Genomic DNA, 24,511 nt, shown 5'->3' with positions numbered 1-24,511 from the left:
TCCCTTGGCTGGTTTCCTTGTAGGCGGTGACACCCATTACAAAATACCAGCCCCTGTTAATACTTTGAATTCTCTTCCTCTGCCTGTCTGAAGTGTGGGAAATGTTTGACGAATGAATAAATGAATGACAGAATCCTTGGTCTGTATTCATGACCCATCTTAATCTTGCTTCCTTTCTAGGCTTTTCTCTCTCCACACCCTTCACCTCACCCTTCCCTGAAGCAAACCATCCACCTTCTCCACTCCCCTGTTCACAGAGCTTTGATATTTCATTTCCTCCTGGGAAATATCACTCCCAACTACATGTGTCATTTCCTCAGGGCCCAGTTGGATTGGCAGCTTCTCCCCCAGCCCTGAATTCTCACAGCAGTTTCTCGGGGCCTCTGTCGGGGCACTTTACATTTTCTCTCTGCTGTAATCACTCACCCCTTTCCCTTCTCCCCTGATGACTCCCTGGAGTGGGCTCCTATTTGCTTTGTCTTTTGCTCCTCCCAGTGTCCAGTGCAAGGCTCTCGTGGCCCAGTGAGTTACACTCCAGCAGATAAAGCATTTGTCAACCAGAAGGGGCCTTGGGTCTTTGGGGCCCAGATGGCTCATCCTCTAGTTGGAAAGCCAAGGCTCAAAGAGGGGAAGTAACTGGCCCAAGGTCACACAGTGGCAAAGTGAGAACTAGAACCCAAACCTCAGGACATCCAGTTGAGAGCTTTTTCCCAGTACCAGGCAAGTTCAAGCTGGCCAACTTTTGCTACCTCAACCAGGCAGAGTCAGATCAGTGTTAACTCAATACATCTACTGCACCCAAGGTCAGAAGACCCAGGAGTTGGGAATAGTATATATGTGTGTGCACGTAAGGGTAGAACCAAAGAGCCATTTAAGCATAATTCCCTGAGACAGTTTTGCTTTATCTTGTTAATAATCACAATATATATACATATATAATTTATATATATAAAATATACATACAAGTATTTTTCTCTTATAGGAACAATACATGTTTGACATGTTTGTTGTTAAAAAAAAATTGGAACATACTAAAAAGTATAGAGAACAAAGTTAAAATCATAGTTTCCTACCACCCAGAATTAACGACTTACGTTTTTTATATATTTCTTTCTAGATCTTTTTCCATGCAAGTAGGAATTCATTTCAATACTTGGGGGGGCGGTATGGTATGTACAGTTTAGTGTCTTCTGTTTTTCATTTAGATCCTATGGCATAAGCATTTTCCCACGTTATTATAATATGCTCACAAACTCCATTTTAATGACTGCTTAATAGTTCATCGTGTGCCATGAGTTTTTTAACCACTTCTTTATTGTTGGGTGTTTATAAATGACGCTGGGAAAGAACATTCTTGAACAAGAGTCTTTGCCTGCGTTTCAGATTATTTTTTTAGGACAAATTCCTAGAAGTGGAGGGCAGGGACATTTTTAAGGCTCTCAATACTTGCTGCCAAGCAGCTTTCCAGAAACGTGTACCAGTTACACCCCCACCAGCTGCATTAGAGAAGAGCCTTTTGATTCTGCCAATGCAGCAACACCTCGGGCTGAAGGAAGGCCACTCTTCCATCCAAAGCCTCTCAGCGGTCCTAACAATGGACCCCTTGTCCCACCCCCATCTCCTCTTCCCGCACTGCCCTGCATCCCTGGCTCCAGGCTTGGAACAGAGGCTGTCTGCGAGGCCTCTGTTCAGTCCAGTCCAGCCTTGGTGCCCTGCGGGGTCGGTAGAGCTGAAACGTAAGAGGTGTGCCTGTCCTAGGATGGGGTGGGGCCACCATCCTTCCAGCCTCAGGGAGACCCCCAGGGGAAGTGAGGAGGTGGGTGTGTAAGGGTTGCTGAGTCATCCGCCTCACTTGGAGAACAACCCCATCCGAGCCCAGGGCAGAGTTCTGCACATGACGAGGGGAAAGTAGACACCAGCCCCAGTGACAATGGCCACAGGGTTACTCTGGCCAGCATGTAGATGACTTCTGTTTCCCTACAGGCTCTGAAGCCCCTCCATGAATCCTCGGAAGAAGGTGGACCTCAAGCTCATCATCATCGGAGCCCTGGGGTAAGCCAAGTTCAGCTGGGGGTCTGGGGGTTGGGAAGAAGCCCCTACCCAAGAACAGTGAGACGTCCTATATTTGCTCCCACCTTGCATGGGTCCCTTTCTGATTCAGAGTGGCACCAGGGAGGGCATTCCACCCCAGGGAAGGGAGCTGAGATGGGAGAAAGAGACTGGGAGTCAGGCTACCTGGTTTCTGACCCCGGCTCTGCAGTTAACTCTGCAGTAACTAGGTATGTGAATTAGGCAAGCCATTTAGCATCTCTCTGCCCTCCTACCTCCTGCCACATACAGGAAAGACCTGACCATTTTGCTGTGAGGCACTCGGCTCTCTGCAAACTTCTCTGCTCACTTTGGTCCCTGCTTCTAGTGTCCATTCCCTAGTATTAGCAAGCTACTCAAACTGCAAATGTTAGAAATTCAAAATCTCAGAGAGAGACAGTGGTGAGAGGGTCATGGTAAGATGTTGAGAAAGGTATGGATATGTGTGTGAGTGTGTGTGTGTGTGTGTGTGTGTGTGTTTGTAGTGTGTCCACATGTGTCTGGGTTTTTTTCCTTAGTGTTGGAAAGACTTCCCTCCTCCACCGATTCGTGCACAAGACATTTTACGAGGACTATCAGACCACACTGGGAGCCAGTATCCTCTCCAAGATTATCATACTGGATGACACAACTTTGAAGCTACAGGTGAGCCGCCCTCTCATCCCCTCTTCAACATACACACCTGAATATCACCCCACATTCCCTGGACGGCCACTCACACAGCAATGTGCACCAGGAGCTAGAAGAGTCTAGAGCATAGATCAGTAAACTTTAATTCATGGGCCAAATCTGGTCCACCATTTGCTTTTGAAAATAAAGTTTTATTGGAACACAGCCCTGCCCGTTTGTTTACTCACGGTCTTATGGCTGCTTTCACAGTACAACAGCAGAATTGAGTAGTGGCAACAGACGGTATATAGTCTGCAAAGCTTGTTATTTACTATATGTCCCTTTATGGAAAAATTTACTGATCCCTGATCTAGAAGGGAGAGCACCAATCCAGAATTAAGAGGCCCCCTAAGGCTCAGGTTCCCTGGAAAAATTGCCAAGTGGACTTGGGCAAGTCACTCCCAAGGTCCAAATCTATCAGGTGGAAGAACAATGCCTGTCCTGATGCCCCAGGTGGAAAATGAGGACTCAGATGTGAAAGTACTCTTGGGATGTTAAATATTAGTGCAGAGATTCTGTAGTGTACATGGGTGACAGGGTGTGTGATGCCCGTGTGTGAAAGGACCTCATGCACCTGTGCCAGGGCTATCTGCCCCCTACCCAGAAAAGGAAGCTTTGACATGATGTGACCTGTTTGGGCCTACCTTCAGCCACTCATCACAGCCCCATGGAGCCTCTGTTCTTCCCCTCCAGATCTGGGACACAGGAGGACAGGAGCGATTCCGCTCCATGGTGTCTACATTCTACAAAGGCTCTGATGGCTGCGTCCTGGCTTTTGATGTCACTGACGTGGAGACCTTTGAAGCCCTGGAAACCTGGAGGGGTGATGTTCTAGCCAAAACCATTCCAATGGAGCAGTCCTACCCCATGGTGGTGCTGGGGAACAAGATCGATCTGGCAGACCGGCAGGTACCGCTGACTCATTCATCCATTCATTCACCAAACATGTGAGGACTGGCTATATGCCAGGCACTGAGTTAAGTCCCACACATACAGAGTTGAATCAGGCATAGTCCTTACCTTAAGAATTTTACAGTCTAGTAATGGATGCAGATAATTTAAAAGACAATTATGATACAATAAGATAAATCATAAGCAATCATAGAGATACACCTTGGATATTTGGGGACCATAGTGAAAGGGCATCTATCTACTCAAGCCCAGAGTATAGAAAGGGCTTCCTATAAGGAAGTGGGTTCCAGGCTGAAGAGACAGCAAGAACAAAGGTAAGAAATAGCATGATGTGAGCAATTTTGAAGGCAATTTTGTCTAGAGACAGGGAATGGAAGAATGAAGGCACCAGAAGTAGGCAGGTGGGATTTGAATTAACCTGTAGAACAGTATTTCTACCCAGGGTCAGATAGGGGGTCTGCAGTTATGAATTCTTGAAACTACAAATTTTCTGGGAAAGTAGTAATACAGTATTTATTTCTTATTAGCTTAAGCATATTCTATATCATCTGGCCAACCACTTGACAAATGATCTGCTTGCTCCATGGCTGCAGTGACCACACTTATGTAGGTGTTTACCATGGCAGTGGCATTGAGTAGAGCTCTGTTCATCGTTGCCTACTAATGAGAAGAGAATAAAAGTAGACAATTTATAAAAGATGCTCTTGTGCCAAACAAAGCCCAAAGGACACCAAAAAGAGTGTCTGAACAAGTTGTCTTAGTGTTTCAAATAGAGAAAATAAATGGGGTTCATATTTGAACCACATTTTCACAAGTGTTCAAATGGAGAAAAGTGATAGGAGAACTGAGGCATCACTTGGAATGATGGATGGGTGGGTGGATGAATGGATGGTGGTGCTTCCAACTAAGCTATTACCTCCATAAAGAAGAGCCTCTTGTTCAGAGAGAGAGATGAGTTTGGTTCTGACATGCTGAGTTGGAGGAGCTTGGAGAACAACTAATTGGGGGTGACCAGTAGGCTTTAGAACACATAAGAATGAAACTTCAAAGGAGAAGTCTGTGCTGGAAATAGAAATCTAGAAGTCATCAATTCTATGGTAACTTCAGGTTGCAAATTTAGTGTCAATTCTCTAATTACAAATATCCAATCTCAAATAAGAATCAAAGTCCTAAGTTCATTCACAGCCAAGGGGTCTCTCTTTTTCCCACTGGGGCCAGCTGCAAGTGAGAACACTGTGGTCTAGGAGGGGCATCTCATTGCCAACTTTATGTGTCTACACTTCCTCCCCTTCTCAGGATAATTTTGGTTTCAGAGCCCATCAGGAATGAAGCAAAAAGAGGGATAAGAGGTCAGGAGAAGCGGAAAGATCCTTATTTGACTGGTACTGTCTTAAGATAGTTTGTGCTCTCCCGGTCCGGTATTTCAAGCTGTCTCTTGGTGGATTACTCTTTTGGGTCCTAAGAAGCCTCCACTGGGAACATTTAACTGTACCTCCCCTGACAAGGGTCTTGCATATTCTTCCTCAACTCCTAATTTAGGAGCTTAAGAGCCATCCTCCACTCCATGGGGTCCCCTCCTCCTGCAGACACTCTTCCTGATGGGGTTTACAACAGCTCCAGGCTGCCTAGCTCTCTGTGGAGCCCGCCTCTCTTTCATAAGACACACCGTGCATTCTGGCTCCATTGTAGGGCCAAGGGTAATTCATTCTCAGTGCAGTCTGTCCTCTCTCTGCCCTGTTGCCTTTTGCCTTAAATCCCTCAGATGCAATCAGATACCAATCCACTGTAGCCACCAAACTCCAGGGGTCATATGTTAACCTTTCCAAGTGGCCTCCTTGAAACCCTCTTTTGTCCAGAGGTGAGGCCTTACATGGTCTCCCTCTTAGGAGGGGTGTACCCCCCCAAAAAATCCTTTCTAACCCTCCTTTTCAATCCTTTTATATCCATGCCAGGGGTGTTAGAGTCGTCTAGCAGATTCTTGGTCATGAACCTTTGGAAATGTGCACAGTCCCAGGGGTGGTCTGTCTCCCAACCAACTTGATACCTGGCATCAATCACACTGTAGTGTCTCTGCCAAAACTTCCATTTCACATCTTGCTTCATATACCTGCAAGTCGTGGGGCGGGCAGTCGAGGGAGTTCAAGACTGAGAGTGCGATGTTTCCTCAGTGAAATAAGAGGAACCATCTTCTGCTGAGAGAGAGGAGGAAGGGAGCCCAGGAGGAATCTCAAGAATCATGGTGAAGCTGTGCCAGTTACTCTGCAGAGAAACAGGTGAAGGAGCTAGTCAAGGACAAAGACCAGAACTGATGGGTGACACCAAGGGCTCAGGGAGACCAGGAGTTTGAAGTGGAGTCTATGTTGTGTTTTTCTTCAACAATGGTACATGGGGTAAAAGCCAGGGACCTGATGGAAGGTTTTTCCAGACAAGAGTAGCTGAAGAACAGAGCTGCAAGGGCACTCGCTGAGAACCCATGGAGGAAAGAGGAGAGACAAGAAGAGGCTGAAGAGCCAGGAGGCTGTCAGAGGTTGAGGAACAGGGCAGAAGGAGGGAGGGGAAAGGAGAGCAGACAATGGAGGCCCTGGGTCTGGGCCTGGGAAGGAGAGGCTGAGTGGAGAGAAGGTGAAGACGGCTGCAGGGGAAGGAAGTGTGAGGCTCTCGTGAGCGTTGGGGGCTGCGTGCAGAGGAAGTTTCACGAGATTGCAAGTGTTCAGTGAATCAGGGGGTACCTGGCAGGATGGGAGGCATAGGTGATGACTCAGAGGGGTAGAGGGGGTCCAATCCCAGCTGCAGGATGATGAGCTTTGTTCTGCAGAGAGAGGAAGAATAAAAGTTTGAAAGAAGTAGCAAAGACCCAGGCAAGCCCAACCAGGTCTCTGGGGTCTGTACTGAGTAGGGTGTGGAAATAACCCGCACTGGAGAGGGTGACAAGGGAAGGGCTTGAAGGAAGGCAGAGCAGGAGGAACAGAGGTGAAGAAGTGCTCGCAGCCATGAGATGAGCACAGGGAAGTGGAGAGGAGGAACTGGAAGTGGGGAGAACAGAGGGACTTCAATCCAGAGACCCAGGATCGTGGAGCCAGAGGTGAGGCTGGGAAGCGGCTGCCCGCAAACGGCACAGACCCAGCAGGGGATGCCGCCAGTCGTTGAGAGGCACACCCTGGGCTTGGAGAGCCAGTCTGGAGACAGTCCCCGCTCGCACAGGCTTGAGTGGATAAGAGCTGAGGGCCACCGGAAGGAGCACCTTCTCTGGGCTCAAATTCGTGTGTGTCCTTGGCCAGTTCCAGCTTCTTTGTGAAATAGAGACCAGACTCAGATTTCATGAGGTTGTTTGAGGATTATAGGCAATGATGCCTATAAAGCACATGGCAATCTTAATACGTGGAAGTGACTGTTCCCCTCCTTAATTTAATACCTCCGAGGTGTGGGCTGGGAAGATAGGGAAGCTCTTCCTACTTAACAAAGAGAAAATGAATATTTAAAACATATATGTTAGATGTGGGATGATGAAAAACCTGTGGAAATGAGCAGTGGTGATGGTTACACAATGATGTGAATGTACTAATGCCACCGAACTGTACACTTAAATATAGTTAAAATGGTAAATTTTATGTTTACGTATATTTTACCATAATCAATCAATCAATCAATACCTCACCAGGATAATTTTAAAGAAATTGCTGACTTAGATTTTTCTTAAAACCCCTACTCCTTCTACACAAGGTAAAAGTGAAAAAAAATTAGTTTATTAGAAAGAACAGTTCTGCTAGCATCTATGCTATGAAGAATTTATTCACTAGGATGTGCATTCTTTCTCTACACTCAGGCAGTTTCTGACTTACTGCTGATTCATAACATTGGGATTATGTTTTCTTCATTATTTTTGATTGGTTTAAGATGTATCTGACATACTAATCTCAACACACACAATTGATCATTTTAAATGCATATGAGGTATGGGGATATATGTATATGTATAGCTGATTCACTTTGTTATAAAGCAGAAACTAACACACCATTGTAAAGCAATTATATTCCAATAAAGATGTTAAAAAAAAAAAGAAAAAAGAATAAATAAATGCATATTAGGGAATTCCCTGGCGGTCCAGTTGTTAGTACTCCGCGCTTCCACTGCAGGGGGCACAGGTTCGATCCCTGGTTGGGGAACTAAGATCTCACATGCTATGCGGCGCAGCCAAAGGCAAACAAACAAACAAATTAATTAATTAAATGCATGTGAGGCGGCGCGGCGGAGAGGCCCGGAGAGCCGGAGCAGGCTTCCATGCCCCCACCCGCCCGCTACAGATGCGCGGCAGGGCAGGGGGCGGGGCTAGGGGCGGGGCCGATCGATCTTCTCCGGCTCCGACGTCCTCGGCCTGCCGGGTTAGCCCCGGTCGGCTAGGGTGCGGCCGCGGGAACAGCGCTTGCGGATGATGTGGGGCAGCGGTCGCCTGGCGGGTGCTGGGGGTGACGGGGCGGCCGTGACCGTGGCCTTCACCAACGCTCGCGACTGCTTCCTCCATTTGCCGCGGCGCCTCGTGGCCCAGCTGCATCTGCTGCAGGTAACGCGCCTGCCCCGGACGAGCTTCCCGGCCCCGAGTCGGGGCACCTGGTGGGCAGTCTGCGGTCGGCCGGGCCCCAGGTCTATTAGGGGCGCAGCGGCCGCTCAGGCCTCTCCCGGCGGCGGGACGCGGGCTGCTTTCCCCGGGCCGCCGACCGGTTCAGAGGCCAGACTGTGGGCCGGTCTGGGCGGTCTTTGCAACCACACCACGTCTAGTGCAGCCCCGGGCCTTTGAGTTAACTTGCCGCATTCCAGGTCTTTTACTCGGTGAAACTGGGCTTTCAGACATCCTGATATTCTGCCACTGCGTTCAACTATTTCTCACTCCAGGTTGGAAAAGCTTTTGAGAAGTCGGGTTTGTTTGTCTTTTTGGGTTTTGTTTTGTTTCATTTTTAAAGAGTGTTTTTCCTACCAATGATCTCCAGGTGCCTGCACGGCTGTGGCCTGGGCCTCCAGAAGGAGGGGCAGACTTGGTTTGTGGAGCCCCTGTAGGTTAACAGAGACTGAGCCCTGTGTCCCACCAGCGGGATAGGTTAATAAGATGAAGGTTCTTCCAGCGTCTCCGTTGCTCGGACCACCTCTGAGGTGTGCTGGGAATGTGCAGTGGGATTATGCATACTTGGACGTATGTAGTTAGGATTACTTGAACCTCTGCTTTCAGTTGCCGTCTGAACATTGTGATTGTGGTAGTTCATAGCTCTAACCACATCCCTACTTTCATTATTTTAAAATAGAGGCACCTGGTCTACGAGTTTGAGTGTGCTTCTGGGGGCAAAAGGATAGAATATTCGAAATCTTTGAAAATCCTGGATGCCTAGTACCCCACTACTGGCTAATCCTTGCAGGAAATATTTAAGAGTTTGCAATAATTTCAAATGTCCCACCTTTCCATTTTAGTAACTACTTTTCTAGATTATATTTGCCCCGTCTTTCAAAGCATGTTAATTTCAACAGATCCTGCCATTATTTCTTTTACCATAAAGTAGGTAGTCTCTTGGCCCTGATGAGCTCCCTTCATGGCAGGAGATGAGTTAGTTATGTCACCAAATCCCAGGTAGATCCTGCCTGCCCTGTGCTCAGTCAGCTTTGATGGAAATTGTCCACAGTGCCTTCAAATCTCCACCTAATGAGTTTATAGGAAACACTCCCCACCTAATGAGTTTATAGGATTGCTTCCTTACAGTAGCTCTAAAATGTGGATGCTGTGTTACATTCATCACTATTTAGGAATTTAGTGGTCTTGATCTATTTTTAAAATTTTTGGCCTTCAATAAGTATTCATAAGAATTAATTCATAGATATATTTTTGAAACTTAAATCTCTTTAGCCTTGGAACAAACTGTTGTTTCTGTCCAGCCTATATCAGCAGAATAGGCCAACTTTTCTCCCCAATTAGAAAAGTAATACATGTTTTATAGGAAATTTGGAAAGCATGGAAAATTATAAACAAGAAAATAAAGTTACCCATAATCCCCAAACCTAAAGATAACTAATGTTAACAGTTTGAATCAAATCTTCTAGTTTTGTTTCTAAGCTCTATTTTTAACAGAAATGGAGTCCTACACACACCCTTATATGTAGCTTTGTATCCTGATATTTTCCCTTAGTGTTACTATAAGTGTTTTATTTTGTTAAAAGGTAATTGTCATTTTTAGTGGCTAATTAGTATTCTGTCATAAGTTTGCCGTTATTTAATTGTTCACTGTGATGGAACGTTTATATTGTATTCAATTTTTAGACATTAAAAGTGATACTGTAATTATATTTTAATAAAAGTTAAAAATAACATATCTTTGTTGTATAATATATAATAAAACATTGTTTTATTTTCTGGTTATTTAGGATAGGCTCCCAGAATTATTGAGTTAGAGGGCATAGATAATTGTTAAAGTAGAAAGTCATGAGTTGGGAGTTAATAGGTTGAATTACTTTACTTCAGCTGAAGCATTGAATACGTAATACAGATAATACTGTAATGGGTAAAGAGTCAGAATGATGATTTTCTGGCCTGTGTCAGATTTTCCTTTTTTTCTTTCAGTTTTGAGATATAATTGGCATACAGCCCTGTGTAAGTTTAAGGTGTACAGCATAATGATTTGACTTACATGCATCATGAAATGATGACCATAGTTGGTTTAGTGATATCCATCATCTCATATAGATAAAAAATTATAGAAGTAGAAAAAAACGTTTTCCTTGTGATGAGAACTCAGTGTTTACTCTCAACAAGTTTCATATATATTAATGCAACAGTGTTCATTGTATTTATCATGTTGCAAAAGGCTTTAAAAATACGGATGTTCTGGTTCTTCCTCAGTCCTACTGAATCAGAATCTTGGGGAGTGGGCTTCAGGCATCTGTAGTTTTAGAAATAACTTAAGGCTACTTGGATGCACAAAAAGTTGGGACCCGCTGTTCTAGAATCATAGAATGTTGATGGTGAAAGAGACCTTAGGTATCTAGGTCATTTCTGTACTTTCATGCATGAGCAAACTGGCCAGTCCATTTCCCTGCAGTTAATTTGCCCTCGTCTGTAACTCACCTGCATCATCCACCCTCGCCTCCTCGCTGTTTCTTCCATAACCCAGCTCCTTCCCACTTCTGTACTCTTACTCAAGCTATTCTTCTTCCCTAAAGCATTTTTCCTCATTCCATGCTTTTAAAAACAGCATAATTGTACCTCCTCCACATAGTTTCAGATTCTCTGTTGCCCACATTTGTCTCCTTTTCAAAACTTCACTGCAGTGTTTATGTGACACAGCTCACTTGTTATATTCTGTTCTGTGTTTTAAGTATTGTCTTCTTTTGTTTATCCAAGTCCTGTTTCAGGACTGGGTACCCAGAGGATGCTTTAACTCAGGATTTCTTAACCTTGGCACTACTGACATTTTAGGCTGGGAAATTTCCTGTTGTGGGGGACTGTCCTGGGTATTGTAGGATATTTAGCTGCATCTTTGGCCTCTACCCACTAGATGCCAGCAACACCCCTCCTCCTGGTTGTGACCAAAAATATCTGGAGACATTGCCAAATGTCTCCTGGGGGAGAAAATCACCCTCAGTTGAGAATTACTACTGTAGCTTAGTTACTTTGTCTGCGTTACTGAAACAGGGGAGAGGATTCATATCCACACGGAGAGCAACCAAATGAACCTAAATCACCCTCCAGAAATAGCCATTTTGTCATTTCCTTTGTGTTACCCAGGCCTCGGACCTGGCGGATCCTAAGGCACTGCAACCTATGGTTTCACCCAGCAATTTCCTTCAAGTGATATGGATACCATGGGTTTGGGCAAAAGCAGGTCAGTCATTTGTTGATTAGATTGAACTCCTGGAAAAGGGGCTCCCTTCTCTCTAGGCTGTCCTTTTCTTCTCTCTACCTGAGGGCCCAGGGGCTCTGTGGTCCAAGTGAATGATTTTTGATCTAAAAATGAACTCAGAACATTAGTCTGCAAAGTTTACTGAATCCAACTGAACATACATTATGACTTTATGGGGCTGATTACTACCTTTTGACCAAATGAATAATTGAAGTATTTTTCATATTTAATGAAGTTGATTTTTCCCTTTTCCAGGGAGTTGGTGGGTTCTCCTTTTTGATATTTCAGGGCATATTTCATATTTCCTTATTTAACATCTGTGGTTTTAAAAGTTTCTTCATATGAAATAGGGGAATTGATCTGCATTATATGTCAATGACTGATGAAACCCCGTAGAAAGTTTTTGGGGGATTGGTCACCTTGACTCTTATAATCTCAGCTCACATAGTTACAGCTGACCTAGTAACTTTGGACTTTGACTCCAAATCTGAGTCTCTCTCTACTGTGTCACATTGTTCTCAGTGGAAAGATTTTGTCAGCCAGAGTGGTTGAACTGTCCTGTAAAGAATTGTAAGAAGGACTTCCCTGGTGGCGCAGTGGTTAAGAATCCGCCTGGCGATGCAGGGACACAGGTTTGAGCCCTGGTCCGGGAAGATCCCACATGCCACGGAGCAACTAAGCCCGTGCGCCACTACTACTGAGCCTGTACTCTAGAGCCCATGAGCCACAACTACTGAAGCCTGCATGCCACAGCTACTGAATCCCGTGCGCCTAGAGCCTGTGCTCCGCAACAAGAGAAGCCACTGCAATGAGAAGCCCGTGCACCACAATGAAGAGTAGCCCCTGCTCACCACAACTAGAGAAAGCCCTCGCGCAGCAACAAAGACCCAATGCAGCCAAAAATAAATAAATTTAAAAGTATATAAATTTATTAAAAAAAAGGATTAGCCAGAAATAGACTAACATGGTTGATATTCACATGGGAATATCAGTAATTCCTTTTTTCCCTTCCAGGTTTATATATTTCCCAAGGTTTCTTTAATAGGTTTGTAATTTTTAAATCATAGAAAACATTTTTTAATCCTTAAGCACAGACATACATATTTTATATAATTGCTCTTAAGAAGAATAAATTTTATATTTTGCTTTCTTTTACTTATGTTTCCATAGTTCAAGACTTTTAAAAATTATTATTTAAGAAGCTGCGTAATATAAAACTTTTGGAATGTACATAAGAAGCTATTAACAGTAATTACCTCTGGGAACAGGGACCAGCCCTCACATTTTATGCTTTTATACTTTTTGTACTTTTACCATGTATTACTCTTCTAATAAATAAATACTATTACATTTTTATTGATTAAAAAAAAATGCATGTGAGATGGAAAAGCATCATAAATAAAAGTCTGCAAAGTGGACTAATTTTGTCAAACATTTGACCTCTGATGAACAAGCCAAATTGTAACAGGGAAAGTAAAATGTTAATAGTATGTTGTCAGCCAAAACAAAATCAATGGAAGTACCACTTCAAAATTTTCATACTTCCCATGTCCCCACGGCTGACACCCTGAGTTTATTTCCACAGTCAGAGCCTAAATTATAAATAGCTGTTATTTTATAAATAAAAGAAGACAAGATGATTTTTAACATCATGAAGCTATAACTAGAATTGGAAGGGAAAAGTGCTGTGTGGGTCATTTTCTTCGCAGGGCGACATTCTGAGGTTGAGTGGGAGAGGTGAGGGGATATAAAAGGAATGTTAATTTGCAACACAATCTCAACTGACATTCTAGAGTGTGTATTTAATCACTCCATAAAAACCAGACAGAGAATGAGCCGGGAGAAGTGAGAGAAAATGTCTGTCATAACCGGACTCTGGGCAGGCCCAGTCACTGTCAGTGGTAGAGAAGGGACAGAGAGGTCATCGGGCTGTAGGTGTGGGCTTGTCTTCCTAGCTTTGTCTCCGGGTGACCTTGGGCACCAGTCTGGGCTTCAGCTTCTCATGCCGTAGCATATGAAGACTCTCCCTGCCTCTTGGAGAATCAGAGGCACTTGACTTCATTGCAATTTACTACCATTTTTCCTGCAACTCCTGAGCACCGATGATGTGCCCGGAAAAATGCTCATTAGCTGGTGGCCGCGGGGCGGCGGCAGGATATAAAGAAGGGGGAGCAATGAGAAGGGTAAGTCCAGTCCTTGCCCTAAAGTCTTTTTTTTTTAACTTTTTTTCTTTTCTTTTCTTTCTTTCTTTCTTTTATTTATTTATTTTTGGCTGCATTGGGTCTTCATTGCTGCGTGTGGGCTTTCTCTAGTTGCGGCGAGTGGGGGCTACTCTTCGTTGAGGTGCGCGGGCTTCTCATTGCCATGGCTTCTCTTGTTGCGGAGCATGGGCTCTAGGCACACCTGCTTCAGTAGTTGTGGTGCACGGGCTTAGCTGCTCCGCAGCATGTGGGATCTTCCCGGACCAGGGCTCGAACCCGTGTCCCCTGCATTGGCAGGTGGATTCTTAACCACTGCACGACCAGGGAAGCCCACCCTAAGGTCTTTTAAAGAACTTTAAAAGATGCAAAACCTTTGGGATTCCAAAGATGCCATCAAGGTATTATGACAACCTGTTAATTCCTAATGATTATTTATTTGTGTGTTACTAGTGAGGAAAATAATAATCAGCCATGTGGCCATCCTTGATTCTTCATCCAAATAGTTCAGGATTTTCCCGGAGCTGTGAGGCTTCTTGGATGCTCACCAGACCAGGGACATCTATGCTCCACAGAAGAGAGCAGTCGTGGCCAGTTCGGGGGCCCCTCGCCCCAAAAGGCAGGAGGACCTTAGAGATCAGAGGCCAAGACCAGGGCCTGGACTCTCTCCCTGCTCTGCTCAAGTGCAGCAGCTCCGGGGAGACTGAGCGTGGGGGGCCAGAGGTGTCATCCGGGCTCCCCAAAGGGCAGACTGCTTAGCTGACCCCAGTTTCTCCCCTCCAGTCTTAGGAAGCGAGCCTCACAATACCAGAGCAATGCCACTGGACAACAGAGGCTTTGTGAAAGAGAGCCATGAGCCCCTGGGCCCTGCTGCCACTCCTGAGGCCGGGACAGCAAAGGCCAAAGAGACAGGGGACAGTGATGGTTCCTTTAATCCCAGTAAGCTAGACTTCCCAGAACCTGCAGGAGACAATTTGACAAGGAACAGTCTCAGATCTCCCCCTGGCTGCCCTGGGTTCAGGAAAAGGGGCAGAATGATTCTTTCTCCAGGAGAAAAACCTTGGCTCCCTTAAAGTGAAATAATGGTTATAAAGTATCAGGCACAGCAAATATCAATATATGGTCATTCCCTCTTCCCCAAAATAATTGATTAGACTAAACTCAGTTGAACCAATTGTCTTTGGAAGTAACCCACAGGGCTGCCAGAACATTCTCCAATCTAACATCCTCAAACTGTGACTGGTGTTTGCATTTGGGTAGAGACGTATTCATTCAGCCTGTACTGAGTGGCTCATGGTGCCAGGCCAAGAGCTAAAAGTCCTGACCCTGAGTTCAAGAAACCTGCAGTCCGGTGGGAGAGACAGAACAGCAGCACAATTCTTGTGCAGTGCCCTGAAGAGGGCAGCGCAGGTGCCATGGGAGCACTGAGCTGTGGCTGGCTGCAGCCTTTCTTAGCTGTGTGATCTGAGGCAAGCTGCGGAAACTCCCTGAGGCTCAGTGTTCTTATCTATAAAGTGAAGCTAAAAAGACCCATTTCACAAGTTTGTTAGAGGATTAAGTGAGTAAATATGATCAGATGTCTAACCTAGTATCTGGCCCAGAGTGGGAGCTTACCAACTGTTCCAAAGACTCTACCCTGGGGAAGAAGGGTTAACAGGGACCTGAGTCTCTGCCCAGCAGCGTGGGCCTGGTCAGCCAGCTCAGGAGAAGGAAGCCCTCCCTCCCTGGCTAGTGTCTGTTATGTCCACCTCCCTTTGAAGGGACTGAGGAAGGAGTCAATGGCAGTAGGAAGCTCCTAGTGTAGACCTTAAGAAGATGGGATAGTGCAGAGGGCTCTAATTCTGCCAAGGCTGTATTCAAGCCCTGCTCAGCCCCACACACTCCAGTCCTCGGTCTCCTCGTGTGTAAAATGGAGCTAACAATAGCCACTTCATTGGCTTATGTTAAAAAATAACACGTGGGGCTTCCCTGGTGGCGCAGTGGTTAAGAATCCGCCTGCCAGTGCAGGGGACACGGGTTCAAGCCCTGGTCCGGGAAGATCCCACATGCCGTGGAGCAACTAAGCCCGTGCGCCACAACTACTGAGCCCGTGAGCCGCAACTACTGAAGCCCGTGTGCCTAGAGCCCGTGCTCCGCAACGAGAGAAGCCACTGCAGTGAGAAGCCCACACACCGCAACGAGGAGTAGCCCCCATTTGCCGCAACTAGAGAAAAGCCCGTGCGCAGCAACGAAGACCCAACACAGCCAAAAATAAATAAATCAATTAATTAATTAATTTTAAAAATAATAATAACACCTGTAAACTTACAGACACATGGAAGGTTCTCAATAAATGAGAGTGGTGGTGGGGAAGGTGGGGCTGTGGTGATGGTGATAATCATGGTGGGGATGGGGACACAGGAACAGTGATCATTTCTTCCCCTCATGCAGGTGCCACAGGAGGTAGCCCAAGACTGGTGTAAAGAGAAGGATATTCCCTATTTTGAAGTCAGTGCCAAGAATGACATCAATGTGGTACAAGCCTTCGAGATGCTGGCCAGTCGGGCTCTGTCAAGGGTGAGTGGCACCTGCCAGGGCTGCCCCCTAGGATGGGGGAACTCAGGAGCGTCCAGAAAAGTATATATCGGGAGGGACGTGGGTGGGACAGGATTGCTCATCATCTTAATTAATTAGTTGTTGAATGGGCTCAACGGTACTCCAATTCTGTAACCACAGAATGCCAGAGGCATAAAGCTTTCTTAGAATCCATCATCAGTGGTCCCTCAATCCGGCTAATTATCATTTGTGGAGTTTCTAAAAAATAACAGTTCTATACCTCACCCCTGGAGACTCTAATTTAGTAAGAGTTTGAGAAGTAATGCTCTAGTTCAGTCCCCACTGATGGGAGAGAAGCCCCAAGGTGCCAAGTATTGGTCCAAGTGGAATAATGAAGCCTGCGGGAGTTGCTGTCATCCTCCAATCAAAATGATGGCTAGATGTAGACCACTTGGTGTAGTCTCTCAACAAGCATGTGTTGAGTATGTCACGTGTGTCAGGTCCCGTCCAGGGCTCCGGGGTCCCTTGCTCTCGTAAGGGAGACAGATCGGCCCAGGAGTGGCTGCAGGGCAGGCTCTGTATGGTGGGCAAGGACTGGTGATGGGGCCCCAGAGGAGGGACACACAGCCCACACTGCAGGGGAGAGAGAGAAGAGGAAGACCAGGGAAGGCCACCTGGAAGTATTAGCAGGGTTTTAATGCCATTCTGATATAGAGTTCAGAAACTCTGAAGAGTGTCCGTGAGAGATTGGCACGGGGAGGGGCTCAGCAAGTTTCATTATTCTGCCATATGCAATCAAGGTGGGCTTCTTAGAAATGGGGAGAAGGTCATCACGGCAGTGATTCTGAATTGAGGAAAGGAGCGAATGAGGATGGGCAATCGGAGGGCTCCCCTCTGTGGAAGGGCCTGCTGTCACAGGGTCTGCCTGGCCCTGCCCTGCGGGTTGTCCACAACGGAGAGGGACAGCAGCCACCCCTAGCAGCTGCCCAGGGAGAGGGCTCGAGCTTGCCATCCTTACAGCCCATTGCCTTAATCTCAGAGTTTGCCCCCATGCGCTATTATTAATGCTTCCCCTCCTGGCCCCCAGCCCTCACTGTGTCATGTTAAAAGGAAGCAGAGGGGCGGCTCTCTCCAGCACATGGTCAAGAAGTGCTGCTCTATCACACAGTCAGTAACACAGACGTGCCTGCTCATGCCGTCCCCTGGAAGGTGAGGGATGCTGTTTGACCTCATAGCGTGACGCGTGATCACTGAGCCTCCACAAACACAGGGCAGTGATCGCCAAGTGCTTAGTCGCAGGGAAGCTCCGTCAGCCCACAGCCAGCCAGTGTCTGTGCGTAGTTAGCCTCTGTCCTTTCTGGAGAAGGAGTGTCCTTCATTCTTGAAACTATGTCCTTCCTGCTGTGTCACTTTTATGACACAGTGATGTTAGTGGATGGTAGTTTGTCTGCTTGTTTTTTTTTCCATTGTCCTTACTTGGCAAAAGAATGGATTGGCGACCCCATGTCAGTCCCTCACAATGATGGGGGAAATTTACTGATGAGAAGTTTGGCGGTCACGGGTGTGATACCTGCAGTCAGACTGACCTGGGTTTGATCCTGCCCACATGCTTTCAAGTGGACCCCTGGGCAAGACATATGACTTTTCTGAGCCTCAATTTCCTCATAAGATGGAAATAATGCCATCCCATAAACATTCTTGAGTTGTCAGGCTAGGGCTGGAGATGTGGACCTCAGTGGCCCCACGGTCAGGTAAAGGAGTAAGGCATCCGAAATAGGAGGTCATGCAGAGAGAACAGACTTGTGGTTGCCAAGCGGGGGGAGGGGGGAGGGGGGGGAAGGACTGGGAGTTCGGGGTTAGCAGATGCAAACTAGTATGTATAGAATGGAGAAACACCAAGGTCTTATTGTCTGGCACAGGGAACTATATTCAATATCCTGTAATAGGCCATAATGGAAAAGACAAAAAATACAGATTTACAAAACAAAAAAGAAAACAAATAGACTGTCATGGAGTGAGGTAAGTGCCATGGGCCGGGGCGGGGAAGGGACATGGCCAAGGCATCGAGGTGGCTCAGAGGTGCTGGTGGCGAGGGTGGGCAAGGATGCCTGCCCAGAGAGGTGGCGTGTGAGTTGGAGGTTGAAAGGTCATATGCAGTTTGCATGGGGGACATGGTAGGCCGTTGAAGGCATGAGCAAGAGCCGCAGAAGGGCGGAGAGAAGGGCGTCGCAGAGGCCCAGGCGTGAGTCCACAGTGCTCATGTGAGGGACCACTGTGGGCTCCGTCTGTAAGAGGAAGAACCGTGGCATGGAGGGAAGTGGGGCCGCTGGGCCGAGGTGAGCGATGGGGCTCTCAAGGCCAACAGCACCAGACCATGAAGGCCTGGTGAGCCCCAACCAGACCTTGGACTTCATGCTGTAGGCCCATGACCTCTAGACCTGCTGCCAGACTCCCAGGGCACACAGGGGCCCAGTCGGGACCTGGAGGCCGGCAGGGCGCATCTTCCAGCAAGGTCTCTATTATTCAGAAATCTGGAAGAGAAACATGTCACCCTAAAATAAACATAATTACTAGAGCACAGAATGTAAATTCTCACATGGATTTTTAAGGTGAAACTGGAGTTTCCAAATCTATACTTTAAAATCAAACAGGAGTTTTCAGGGACATTTCCTACAAGTACCTCTCCCCTCCTTCCCAGGAAGGTCATGTGCTCATTCACACCAGCCCAGAGTATTTGGAGAGGAAGACGTGAGAGGTGCTGCTAGAATAAGGAGGGAGCCGCAGCCTGGGGTGGGAAGAGCTGGGCTCTGAAGCCGGGTGAGTCTGGCTTAAATCCTGGCTCTACCTCTTACTCACTGTGTCCCTGACAAGTCATACAGCCTCCCCTAAGCCATCACTTCCTTCCCTTTAAAGTACAAGTAATAGTATCTTCTTCATAGGGTTGTTGCCAGGGCTAAATAAAATAACATGGTAGCACAGAGAAGGCATTAAATAAAAGGTAGCTATTTTTAAATGAAAGCTATGGCTAAGGGCTTTCAGCAGGGAAGTTTCATGCTGCAGGGAGGATGGGCTTGATGTGTGGTTCAGAAGGTCCGGACATGAGAAGATGAAGATGGCAAGGACGGTATAGATTAAAGAGACTTTGGAGGGAGAACCATCAGGGGTTGATGATTATCAAATGTAGGAGAGAAGGAATCAGGAGCTGTTGAGATTGATACCGAGGTTTCTAGCTTGGCAAACGGAGGGATGATTGATTAGTGATGCTATAGACCAAGATAGAAAAGAGGGGAAAGCAAAAGCGTCCCAAGAGGAGGAGGCAATGGAGCACATGGCATTTGGGGTTCCTTGAGGTTCCTTGGAATGTCTGAGTTCTGCCGTGAGCTCTGGATGGAAACAGCAGCTTACAGGTAGACCACCAGAAGAGATACTCGGTTTACATTTTGAAAGGAGAGAAGGTAGTTAGTTACTTTAGTTTCCCAATCTGGCCACCTTCAAGGATTAGGGTATTTAGTTATTCCAAAATATGACTAAGAATGCCCTCATAATCAAAGAAGGGACACCCACCTGCTTTGGGGGATTTGGGATGACGGGATTTTGCTCTACCAAGTTGGCAATACCAACCCTGCTGGGGCTGGTCAGGCCCGGCATGAGCTGCAGCATGGAAGCCCAGTTCCTTTTGGATTAATTAGAGAAAGACAAACTTGCCATATCCGGGAGGGAAGCAGGCTGACAGGCAGGTAAGCTTAGTGAAATTATAGGACTTTTATGAAGTCGTCAGGATGTAGGATCTAAAGTCAGGGCTATGAGGTGACCAGGCTTGGAGAGACAGACTCCCACAGTCACATCCCCACTGAAATGATGCATTAGGATACTATGGTGTTACTTTACAGTTAGACATGCACATACTTGCTAAGACGACTGGGGTCTGGAGAAAAGAATTACACAGGAAATCTAATTATGGACTGCCAGTGACTTGGAAGGTTTGCAGGAAACCTGAGGAGCGAGATGATGCCATTATCGAGTGAAATGATGTCGTAAATGGGAAGAGCTCAGAGCTGACTTGGACCTGGGGAGGATGTGACTATTATTGGGTGAAGAGAGCTGGCATGAAGACCTCAGGCTTTGCCGGTGTAATGAACGAGGGCATTTCTCACACCTTCAAAGGCAGCACTGTTTGTTCCTCGGATAAAGTGCAAAGCAACTCAGAAAGCCCTCAGCTTAGACTCTCCCTCCCAAAGGCTGGCATCGAGGACAAGTCACGGGCTCTGTTCATGATCCCAGCTGGGCCTTCTGTGGATGTGAGGGTGAGGCATACCCAGGGGTGATGAATCAACAGGCCCTGCCCCCTGGGTCCAAAAGACCCAGCTAGGAAAGTTCCTGATCCCAGGCAAGGTCTCTTTGATGTTTATGGTGAGACGGGGACCAGGAAAGTACAAAAATCAGAGAATCTTTTCAAAAGCCTGTCTTTCTGGGAGAAGTGGATCAGTCAGCTTAAAGCGGGACTTAAACAGTAATGCTCTGCTTCTCCTTGTCCCTCCCTGTGAGGCTCAGAAGGGTCAGGATTTTAACTACAACCAGCTCAGGGGAGTGAGCGGGCCCTGCAGATGGGGCCAACTGGAGGACTGGATGGTGTCCCGGGCGGTGCAGCCCCGAGCCCGCACAGCAGACCTGGGCAGTGCTGGGGGAAGGAGCCTCAGGCACCTCAGGGAAGGACTCTGCTCCTTCAGGGTGAAGGGCTGGGGAAGGCCTGTGGTGCGTGGGGCCAGGTCGCCAAGCAGTGGGCTAGGATCCTCCCCAGCGCAGGGGAAGATGGAACTGGGGTGTGGAGACATCCCCAGAGGGCCAGGCTTTCATTGGGAGACACTGCCCCCCACTCCCCAACACTAATCTTTCCTAATGCAAATATATATATATATATATATAACAAATAAAATTCTAATAGCGCCAAAGAATTTGCTGAGGGCTACTCAAGGCCCATCATCCAGGCTGACTAAGGGTAGCTGGTGCTCTGCTGGCCCGGACACCCTACCAGGCAGTGGGTGAGAAATGGGGGCTCTTCAAGAAGCAAACAGTGGGAAGAAGGGCTGGGTCCCAGGCCCGGTGCCCTGAGCTCTGTGCTGTCAGGCTAACCTACTGCTCACTGTCTGGTGGTGGCAGCGAATGATGGGCCATCAGGGGACCTTCTCATGTGTCTTGGGGGGTGACCATCATGAGGGTGACACAGGCAGGTCTGACACAGCCTCCTGGGGTCCAGAGTCACCGGCACTAAGGGTTTGGTTGACATTCACCAGCTGGGCACCATGGCCGGAGCCCAGGAGCCATGGAGGAGAAAAAAATCAGTGCAGGCACAACCGCTCTTCTGGAAATTGTCCCCTCAGAGGGGCACTTGAGACAGGCAGCCCCACAGGGGGCTCTGTCCAGCTCAGGTCTACACCAGCGTGTCCACTTACCCACTCACCCTCACACACACCACCAGCTGCCGGGAGAACATGAAGGCTGGGAGCTCGGAGACTGGGGGGAGCCTTGGCCAAGGAAAGTGATCCCTCGAAGAAGAGACCCTTCAGTGTGTAGAACCCATCTCCTTGAGGAAGGATGCCCTCCCCCGCCCTCACCCTTGAACCAAGCTGGGTGGGTCATAGGTGAGGAGTGGCCAGCGGGGTGGGGAGTGGCTTGCTAGATTGAGAAGGGGCTTTCTCTGGACATCATTGGGACAGGAGACTTTGGGAGGGTGGCCAAAGAAGCAAAAAGGCCCAGTAGAAACATCGAGTCTATTTTAGGGAGGGCTCCCTGGACATGGGAAGTTCAGAGAATGGTGGGAGGTTGAGAGGTGGGCATGGTGAGAGAAGGTTGGGGTGTGGGGACGTTTGCAGGGAGAGGTTTCCTGCAGAAATGAGGAGTGGGCCGTCATCATCTCTGCCTGAGGGCAAACGTCACCTCAGTTGTCCCCTCTGGAGAATGGCAATTTACAGGACCTGGCTGGAGGTCAGGAGACCTGGGCCTCTAATGCAGCCGCCCACCTGCTCTGGGCTCCTGGGAAGGAGCTGGAGGAGGAGGTGAGGAAGGAGGGGGCAGGGAAGACTTCCTCCCCTGGGCCTCAGTTTCCCAGCTGCACAAGGTGGGGGAACAGAAAGCCCGACCACCATTGGCCATTAAGAAATAGAGGGCAGGTGGGGCTCTGCCTGCCAGGATGCAAACGCTGACTCCTCTTTTCCTTCTCCAGTATCGAAGCGTCTTAGAGAATTACCTCACAGACTCCATCAAGCTCTCACCAGAAGGCCAGTCCAAGAGCAGCTGCTGCTGACCTTCCAGACTCCCGCTCTGCACACCCAGGGACAGAGCATGCGCAAGGCCTGGTCATCCTGGGCCCCCAACAGCCCCACTGCCCGCCGAAGCTCAGATGGCAGTCCAGGCTCTGCGGCCAGAGCCCTGAATCCCTCACATCTGCGCGGGACCCAGAACCAGAGGGCGGCCCTGCCTCAGGCTGAGTGTAGAGAGGCCGGGGCTGGGCCCTTGAGCCTGGATGAAACCCCGGATGCCACAGCCAAACCCCAGAGGAGTCACGATTCCCTCGTGGACTCCAGCTTTCTTGCCACACGCCCTTCCCAGCCACACCCCTGCTCCAGAACGCACATCTCTGCAGACAGGCCGCTCTCTCTGGAGTCCTGTTATATTCTCCTACGGACTGGCCTTCCTCAGCCCAACCACCACACCCCCCAAGAGCCACAGCACAGCTTTGGACAAGGGTACAGCTCAGGCTCCCTCGTAACCGGGGCCAGGGAGTGAGGGTCTACCTCAACCCCTGGCAGCAGCTGTTCAGACCGGGGGCACTCCCGTTTGTCCCCTCCAGAATGCAGGACTGAGGGAGCGCAGGAGAAACCCACCGGGGACTGGTGCATTTCTCCCTGCTGGTGCTCAGGCAACTCCCATAACTCTCTTTGAGCTTCAGCTTATTCATCTGTCAAATGGGAGTCACATGTGCCCTGCCCACATCAGTGTGGTTTTGAGGACCAGAACCTCTGCTTGAATCTCAGTTGCTCTTGTTGAGATACATTTACTATTCTTTCAACAAGTATTTTTGAGTATCTACTATGTACAATGCATTGAGGTCCAGTGACAAATGTAACCAACCTTGCTCTCCTGGATCCGACATTCTGGCGAGGGAGAGAGGCAGGAAACACAGAATTTAAACAGGTATTTTCAAATAGCAGGTAAGTGCTTGAACAAAGTGAAACAAGGTAATGGGATAGAGAGGGACAGTTGGGTGCTGTTTCAGACGAAGTAGTCCATGAAGGCTTCCCTGGGGAGGTGACATTGGCTCAAAGGCTAGAGAATGAGAAAGGGGCTGCCACCTGAACTTGACAAAGAACATTCTGAGGAGAGGTTGCATCAAGGACAAAGGCCCCAGATCGAGGACAAACTTGTGTTCCAGGAACAGTAAAAAGATTAATTTATCTGAGGACTCAAGATTTTGGATCATCTTTACTGTCATTATTCTGAATTATTTTTCAGGTAAACTGCCTATTTCCTCTTCATTTATTAGGTCTGGTGGGTTTTTACCTTGCTCCTTCATCTGCTGTGTATTTCTTTGTCTTCTCATTTTGCTTAAGTTACTGTGTCTGGGGTCTCCTTTTTGCAGGCTGCAGGTTCGTAGTTCCTGTTGTTTTTGGTGTCTGGCCCCAGTGGCTAAAGTTGGTTCAGTGGGTTGTGTAGGCTTCCTGGTGGAGGGGACTAGTGCTTGTGTTCTGGTGGATGAGGCTGAATCTTGTCTTTCTGGTGGGCAGGTCCACATCTGGTGGTGTGTTTTGGGGTGTCTGTGACCTTATTATGATTTTAGGCAGCCTCTCTGCTAATGGGTGGGGTTGTGTTCCTGTCTTGCTAGTTGTTTGGCATAGGGTGTGCTGCACTGTAGCTTGCTGGTCGTTGAGTGGAGTTGGGTCTTGACGTTGAGATGGAGATCTCTGGGAGATTTTTGCCGTTTGATATTACATGGAGCTGGGAGGTCTCTGGTGGACCAATGTCCTGAACTTGGCTCTCCCACCTCAGAGGCACAGCCCTGACACCTGGTTGGAGCACCAGGAGCCTGTCGTCCACACAGCTCAGAATAAAAGGGGGAAAAAAAGAAAGAAGGAAAGAAAAAGATAAAATAAAATAATTAAAATTAGAAACAAAAATAATTTAAAAATTTTTTTAAAGTAATTAAAAAAAAAAGAAAGAAAGAAATAAGAGAACAACCA

The 24,511-nt window shown here is 47.7% G+C and overlaps 1 protein-coding gene across 20 annotated transcripts in view; it reads left to right on the top strand.

Moving 5' to 3' along the window:
• LOC130707341 (ras-related protein Rab-7b) overlaps positions 1-24,511 on the top strand; it is an 85,308-nt gene that overhangs the window by 5,859 nt on the left and 54,938 nt on the right. For 8 of the 20 annotated variants that reach the window (XM_057541551.1, XM_057541546.1, XM_057541526.1 and 5 more), the window contains 5 exons: positions 1,984-2,052; positions 2,607-2,733; positions 3,451-3,666; positions 16,173-16,298; positions 22,498-23,786. In XM_057541551.1, coding sequence (XP_057397534.1) covers positions 2,000-2,052; positions 2,607-2,733; positions 3,451-3,666; positions 16,173-16,298; positions 22,498-22,578 — 603 coding nt within the window. In that variant the 5' untranslated portion in view covers positions 1,984-1,999 and the 3' untranslated portion in view covers positions 22,579-23,786. Of the gene's footprint in view, positions 1-1,983; positions 2,053-2,606; positions 2,734-3,450; positions 3,667-11,429; positions 11,527-16,172; positions 16,299-18,975; positions 19,095-22,497; positions 23,787-24,511 lie in introns of those variants that run through there. The other 12 variants (XM_057541567.1, XM_057541559.1, XM_057541499.1 and 9 more) reach the window with 6 other exon arrangements.

This window comes from Balaenoptera acutorostrata, chromosome 1, assembly GCF_949987535.1.
Source record: "Balaenoptera acutorostrata chromosome 1, mBalAcu1.1, whole genome shotgun sequence".
Lineage (NCBI taxonomy): Eukaryota > Metazoa > Chordata > Mammalia > Artiodactyla > Balaenopteridae > Balaenoptera > Balaenoptera acutorostrata.
Note: the sequence above shows the minus strand (reverse complement) of the source record. Positions and strands in the feature narration are given on the sequence as shown.